Source organism: Ictalurus furcatus, chromosome 17 (genome assembly GCF_023375685.1).
Source record: "Ictalurus furcatus strain D&B chromosome 17, Billie_1.0, whole genome shotgun sequence".
Taxonomy (NCBI): domain Eukaryota; kingdom Metazoa; phylum Chordata; class Actinopteri; order Siluriformes; family Ictaluridae; genus Ictalurus; species Ictalurus furcatus.
This window is the reverse complement of record NC_071271.1, coordinates 22,935,897-22,944,043: the sequence shown is the minus strand read 5'-3', so window position 1 is coordinate 22,944,043 and position 8,147 is coordinate 22,935,897. Positions and strand designations below refer to the sequence as shown.

Here is an 8,147-nt window from a genome sequence, read left to right as displayed (position 1 = left end):
TCAAATATCTTCTTAAAATGCTTAGAGACATAAATGTACTTAATTCATGAAATAAACCTTTTTAAAGGGTCATAAAGGGTCAGTGTGTCCACGTGTAAAATAAGGCAGTTTTTCTTCTTAGAAAATTCAGAAAAATAAAATTTTCTTTACAAAGTTCACATCAACAGGACAGTCGATTAAAAAAAGAACAAAACTGACAGAATTTGCAAGGGGTCTACGCACCAAAGAGAATCCATATAGTAATTCTACCTTTTCCTTTTAGGGGTCCATGCACTGATGGTGTAGGTAGACCTATTCTAACTGGAGGTTTTCATGATAAGCCAAAGCACCAAGGTGCAATAGGTACATCAAAACAATTAAGTACACATTTGACAAATGCTTGTTTGCAGTCCCTTGGTCTTTTGCAATCCCACCACTGGCAAAAATCTCCACAGTTTAAATATGCTTAAATTTATTGAGAAAATAGGGTTTTTGAGTTTATATTCAATGGTTTGAAACAAAATTAGACGTAGACCTTCTATTTAACTGACTAACGTAGTACCTAGAAGGCCAATAAATATCAATAAATGACTTTTCTACCATTTTTTACTTGCTGAAATTTCAGATACACACTGAAGAAGTATAAAATAATTAAGGATATCAAGCAACCATTTCAACAAATTACCCAAATCAATATGCCTGTGTAATAATTTACACAATGCAAAACAATTACTTTATGTATGAACATTTTATTTTAATAGTAACAGGAGTCACTGTCAGGCAAATATCAGCGATAAATGTCCAACTTCTCTATAGACCAAGTGTACAGAGGATTAAGATCTGGTTATCATATTTATTATAAGTTATTATTAACAACAGCTACTGTACAAGATTTATAACTGAGTTCTAGAGAACCAAATAAAAGATTCTACAAAATAAGAGGCCTAGGATATTCTGATTCATGACTTTATTTAATAAAGCACATACACCATGTTTGTCTGCCATTAGTCACTGCTGTTCACTGGGTATGATTATGTTTTATTATTTCAATGGTCAGACAGTGTTCAAATGAGAGAAAAAAAAACAATCATAGAGTTCAGCGATAGATTTCATCAGTGCTGCCAAATCAGAGCTCATGATGTTCATTAGATATTCATTATATACAATGGAAATGAATACACATTATTCACATGATGCAACCAGAGGTCCATAAGCTAACAGCATGGTTCAACTGAATTGTTTGTATGACATTTTCACACAAATATACAATTGGTCAGTATGTACTAAGTTATTTTTATTTACAGTTATTATTTTTTTATGTATTATATATTTATGGTATTAAAAATGTTTCATTATTCCCTTGGAACCCTGGTCTACAATAGTGACTGGTAATAAACACAGTATAGCTTTCTATGGGGTTTAAAGTAATCCAGCGTAGCATCACCTTCGATCAGAGTTGTTTTGTCCTGTTTCATCCTGACCTGGAGAACCTGTCTTTTTGATATACTGCGAAAAAGAAATGGAGAAAAATCAATCAACATATGGATAAGTAATATGTAAGGAATAAAACATGCTGTTATAGGAGAATTAACGGCAGGGCGGTGTGATGAAGTTCCTCTTATACCACAGGAATTTGCTAGCAATTACAATTTTCATTTAAATGTTTAAAAATAAACTCCATGAAACTATTGGAACGGCAAGGCTAATTAATTTGTTTGTTAATTTGACATTTGTGTTTGAGATCAAAAGATGGATATGAGATGAGAGTTTAGGATTTCTGCTATTATTTCATGGTGTGTACATCTAGATGTGTTAAACAACATAAAACATAGACGCTTTTGTATCAGACTAACCAAATTTTTCGGCAAGCAAAAGTATAGGAACAGATAAGTCTTGAAGTAAATTAAAGGAAATAACACTTAATATTTGGTTGCATATCCCTCGCTTGCAATACCTGCATCAAGCCTGCGTCTCACTGACATCACCAAACTGTTGGTTTCTTCTTTTGTGATGCTTTTCCAGGCTTTTAATGCAGCCTCTTCTAGTTGTTGTTTGTTTCAGGGGGGTTTCTCCCTTCAGTCTCCTCTTCAGGATGAAATGCTGCTCAGTTGGGTTAAGGTCTGGTGATTGACTTGGCCAGGTGATTGACTCTCTGCTCATATTCATCTTTTGATCTCAAATGTCTTCAGCAAAAACACTGCTGTTCCAATAGTTTTGGAGGGGACTGTATGTCCATAATGATAATTATGCTAGTATTAATTAAACTATTACTCTGTTTAAACCTATTGTTTCATAAAACATGGCAATGTAAATCACATTCTAGGGGTTTTACGACTTTTCTTTTACCTCACAACTTTATTGATGTTTACCTTGTTTAAAATCCAGTCAGCATCAGAAATAGCTCGCTGGACGATCATGCGAATTCGTTCTGGGTCGTCCTCATCTGCGTGGCTGTTGTAACTCTGTACAGGACAACACAGTCTGTTATGCGAAATGACTGATATGACGATTCCATGAACATGCAAATTAGTCATGTGGTGTCGTCTGGTAACGTTTAGCCACAATTTGAGCACATGTTAGCTATTTTCTCCTGAAATTTGGTGATCATTTTTAGACCCCAGGTAAAACATTAGGCAGACAAATCAGATGTCCAAATTTTACTGCATGTTAATGCAAAAAAAGTCAAAAGTGTATCCAGTTTATTTTGTAAATGCATAAATAGTTGGTTAGTGGTGCTGTGCTCCTGAGCTCGGGTTACTCTCTGTGTGGAGTTTCACATGTTCTCGCTGCATTTATGTGGGTTTCCTCCAGGTTCCTCACACATCCCAAAAAACATTTCATCCTATTCTTTTCTATTCTGGATGTCTTCAGAAAATCTTCCATCCTCATATAACATGGTTTGATATGCAAATGATCATGCATTAATTAAACGGACATGCAAATTTCTCTGGGACCAAATTTATCTGGGGCCTTCCAGGACCTATTTCAGCATGGATAAATCACCTCTCAGAGAAAAAAATGTTGGCACACGTTTTAGACTGTAAACATTAAAAGAAACATCAGGCAGACAGATCAGATGTGCTGTTTTGTAGTTGCTTTTGGCTAGTAAAATGTGTTTATTTTACTCATATCTGGGATTGAGTGTTGTGCACCTGTGCCTTTGTTGACCCACGTGATTATCGCAGAGTTCGTGTGTTTCTGCACTCCAGGGTTCTCAGTATGAAGTGCTCAGTACCTGGCGGACAGTGTGTCGGTAGTGTGTCTGCATGGCCGGACTGGGCAGCAGTTTGCAGCAGCGTAGCAGGTAGCGGTAAAGCTGCACCGGAGTCCGCACGAGCTCCGCACCCGGAAGTGGCGCCATTCTCACCGGCTCACACTGACTCCTTAGATTCCCTGATAGAGTATAATAAAGTGGCTCCTTCTCCCTGCTTAAGCGCGTTATATTTGCAGTGAGAGTGTATTTATGATTCTTCCTAAAGTACCTTCCGGTGTTCGTGTGCCTGTGTCGCCTGTGTATTAATTTCAAACTAAAAGTCTCATTTGTACTTAGGCGTTAAAGACAAACAAACAAACAAATAGCACCAACAACAGCTACTACTACTACTGCTATTACTACTACTACTACTACTACCTACTACTACTACTATTACTACTATTACTACTACTGCTATTACTACTACTATTACTGCTATTACTACTATTACTATTACTACCTACTACTACTACTACTACTGCTATTACTACTACTACTATTACTACTACTACTACTACTGCTAGTACTACTACTATTACTACTACTGCTATTACTACTACTGCACGTGGGTCATCAAAGAGTGCACAAGACTCAATCCCAGATATGAGTAGAATAATCAGAGTTCACATTTTACAAGCCAAAAAACAATTACAAAACTGGACATCGGATCGGTCTGCCTGACTGATGTTTCTTTTAATGTTTACAGTCTAAACATTTTTCTGTGAGAAGTGGCTTATCCATGCTGAAACAGGTGCTTGAAGTCCCCAGACGATGTCTGAGAGAAATTTGCAGGTTCTTTTAATTCATTCTAATTAATCACTAACAATCATTCGCATACCAAAGCATGTTATATGGGGATGGAAGATTTTCTGAAGACATTCAAAACAGATTGAGTCAAAGATCTACTAAGATGGTGGTGCGCACAGTCACCCTCTACGGATCGGCGTGTTGTCCAGTGACAGCAAAGCACGAGCAGGCCCTACACGTGATGGAAATGCGAATGCTTTGATGGTGTGTCGTACTAACACGACTTGACCATGCTGGGAGTCATGAAAATCGTGGCAAAAATGCGGGAAGGTAGGCTTAGATGGTAGAGGGACGTCGTACGAAGAAAAGAATACTCGGTGGCAAGGAAAGCCATGCGTCATGACCCTGATGACCAGCGACCACACGGTAGACCCAAGAAACGATGGATGGATCGAATAAAGCAGGACACACAACACATGACCGCCGCTCCTGAAGACGCCTTGGATCGAGCCAAATGGAGATGGACGTGCCAACAATCGGACCCTGCCATAGCGCGGGAATACCGTTATTAGGAAGAAGATTCAGAATTGAGAAGAATGGAATGAAATGTTTTTTGGAGGAGAACTCCACACAGAGAGTAACCTGAGCTCAAGAGCATACCACCACTAACCACATTCATTTACAAAATAAACTGAATACACTTTTTTTTAAAAAAATTGCATTCTCATGCAATAAAATGTGGACATGTGATTTGTGTGTAATGTTTCTTTTATCTAAAAATGATTACCAAATTTCAGGTGAAAATAGCTAATGCATGCTAAAATTGTGGCTAGACGTTACCAGACGACAACACAAACTAATTTGCACGTTCAATGAAACGTAATGTCAGTCATTTTGGATAAACATTTTGCATGTGTTGTCCTGTACAGAGTTACAACAGCTACGCAGATGAGGACCACCGGGAATTACATAAAGTCATGAATCAGAATATCCTTGGCCTCTTGTTCTGTGGAATCTCTAATTAAATGATTGATTGATTGATTACTTCTCAATGCAAAATAACCTTATCTTCGTATTTTCATTGCCAAAAGTAAAGATTTTTGCTTTTCATTTTAATTTTTATTTATTTATTTACTCAATGACAGAATCTTATTTTGTTTTCTCATAAAAGTATCTTTGGCTGTATGAATAAGCATTTGTTTTGTTTTGTTTTGTTTTGTTTTGTTTTGTTCCTGTATTTATTTTTCGACCATTTGAATAATAAGGCAATTATTATTAAGGCTGAGTCGATAAACTTGTGTCACGTAAGGGAAACTTATGTGCTTGTAATCTGTGATAATTCCCTAAAGCTAACCCAAGGCTCCCTAGTGGACCTGTAGTGCACTACAAAAGAGGAGAAAAGCTATTATTACATCTGTTGTGTCATGTACTGTATGTAGGGAGCCCTTTGGGGTTCAGCCATGCAAACAGACATGGTCATGCTTTTGATGTGGTCCATAAATTCAGCCTCAGTGTTGGAATAGGTCAGTGGTCATTCCCAGGATTCCGATGACAAAGGTCTGACAGGATCGGTGGTTCAAAAGTGTCCAGCTGGCAGAGTGAAGAACACTGTGATAATGTTAATCAGTGAATGCTCACATTGTTCACTAGGAGGAAAACCCCAACGGCATCAAAGCCACTAGTCAGCATGGTGTTGACAGGGTGTCAGGAGGTATGCATGATAGAAAAAATCAACACACCTATCAGGAAAGTTCCCGGCCTTTTGTGAAATATTAAGTCTAACAGCCGTGGCCTTTGGGTCTTGAAATGTAACAAACAACAGACTAAATAATCAGATTTGACTTCTTCTTCTTCTTCTTCTTCTTATTATTATTATTATTGTTAAGTCATTTTGTGTGGGACTGCCTTCCCAGACATAAAAATGAAGTATGCTAAACTATAATTGAACATTTCAACATTTTACATATATTTAATACTATAGTGGTGTTAAATTCTTGATTCTGATTGCTCAGAAGCTGTTGATTAACTTTGTCCTGGTTTTCTTTATATATACAATTAGCTACAGTGGCCGCAGTTGTTACATTTTGTGGCCCACATAAAAAAAAAAAAAGAATTTCAGTAATAATTATTTGAAAAAAGAAAAAAAAAAAAGAGAAAATTTACATTAATAATGGACAGATCCCTGCTGAAAAAAAAAACAATAGAAACCATCACAGAAATTCTAATAGTTATCACTGCAAATAGCATTACAACCATAAGCTAACCATTAAAACCATTACCATTATTGACCCTTAATGTTATCCAATAGACATACTATGACACCAATAGAAGGCAACAAATAACCAGTAGAGTTAGAGTTGAGTTAGAGTAGAGTTAACCAATACAATTCCCATTATAACCACTAAAACATTACAAATTCTATGAGGGTTTCTATTGTTTTTTCCAGTAGGGATCTTAGACGTATCATTCAGCAGGCCTGAAAACTACAGTCTATTTTGTAGATTAAATAACTACATTTACACCACACCCCTGTTGAATTCTCAATTCTGATTGGTCAGAATGTGTTGATTCATTTTCTATACCAGCAACTCTGACAGCAGTGAAGCTGCAAATCAAAGGTTTATATTAATAATAATGACAAAAAACAAACAAACAAAAAAAAAACTAAACAAAACAAAAAAACAGATAAAAATGTGTTATTATTTAACAATGAATAGTGTATAATCATTGATATGGCAAAGCTTCTTGTAAATGTTTATTTACTGGAGTCTCCAGTATGAGCACATTGGAACAGTTTTCTGACACAGGAAAGTCTTCAGGTAGTGGATTTTACTCTTTGTGTTTTCTGGATTACATGATAAGCCGTGTTTTTGTTATTAACTTCAAGAGAGTTTAGTGTGGTGAGGGATCAAATGTATGAAGATGACATTTGGGTTTGAGATCAAAAGATGAATGAGATGACAGATAATGATAATTTCAGTTTTAATTACCTCATATGTACATCTAGATGTGTTAGACAATTTGGGACATGGCACCTTTTGTTTGAACCCACCCATTTTTCAAGTGATCAAAAATATTAACACGTGATTGGCAGGTGTTTCTTGCTGCCCAGGCGTGTCCTGTTAAATCGATTGTTTCAACAATTAATAGCTCCTGATTGTCTACTATTGGTTTGAGCCCTGGGTTTTGCCTGTAAAAACAGCATTTGTTGTTAAAAGGATAAACCGGCATGAAGACCAGAGAGCTGTCTATGGGAGAAAAGCAAGCCATTTTGAAGCTGAGATCAGAACCATTACACAAACATCGGGCATAGCCAATACAATAATTTGGATTGTCCTGAAAAAGAACAACACCACTAAGAACCAGATATTGAACAAGTCGGCCAAGGGAAACAACAGCAGTTGATGACAGAAGTAAAGAGTTGTGAGAGTTGTGAACAAAAAACCCCCAAAACAACAACAATAACCTCCACGGGGAATGGGTGAAGGTATCATGACAGCAGAAATATAGAGGCCATACCACAAGATACAAAGCACTCCTCCGTAGTTAGAATCAGAAAGCCAGATTGGAATCTGCAAAGAAATGCACTGAAAAAAAAAACTTCTACCACTGAGAAGATGGTCTATCTGTGGTATTTCTATAGTAGCATAACCAGTAAAATATGAGCTGCACTCAGAAGCTCTTATAGCATGAGTCAACTGTAAAATTTCCAATGTGAGGCCATGCTGTGTCTGTGTAATTTTCCGGTTACTAAATATATGTCTGGCTTTTGGGTCAACTAAAAGGTGAGTTTCTGGAGTGCATCACTGTTGGTCTTTTATTCCTCTTTCTTGCTCCCGCTGTTTGTGTGTAGAGCAACGACAGACAAAGAAGAATTACAAACTAATATTTCAGTAGCTGTGCTTTTGCCATGTTGGAAGCTCCTCCAAGTTTTCATTCCCCAAACATGCCGTCATGCAGCTTAGTTCAAACAAAGCTTCTGCTCTGCCACAGCTAACAGGGGACAAATTGGGGACCACTGTCAACCTCCGTGAGAGAATAAGTTCCTTTTATCACTTTGTAATACAGTAGCAGTTAGAAACAGTCATTCCCTCATTAGCCTCTCTTTTTCTCTATCCTGTAATTAATAAAACACAGCTTGTCATGTTACAGAGAAGCAAAGCGTAAA

The 8,147-nt window shown here is 37.0% G+C and overlaps 1 protein-coding gene across 1 annotated transcript; it reads right to left on the bottom strand.

The window, feature by feature from the left end:
- Positions 1–644: 644 nt before the first annotated feature.
- On the bottom strand, positions 645–3,584 carry lyrm9 (LYR motif containing 9). The gene is made up of 3 exons (XM_053647238.1): positions 3,215–3,584; positions 2,349–2,441; positions 645–1,485 (listed from the first exon to the last, which is right to left on the bottom strand). Exons 1-3 carry the CDS (start codon positions 3,338–3,340, stop codon positions 1,420–1,422), a joined length of 285 nt encoding a protein of 94 aa, XP_053503213.1. The 5' UTR covers positions 3,341–3,584; the 3' UTR covers positions 645–1,419.
- Between the last annotated feature and the right edge of the window lie 4,563 nt (positions 3,585–8,147).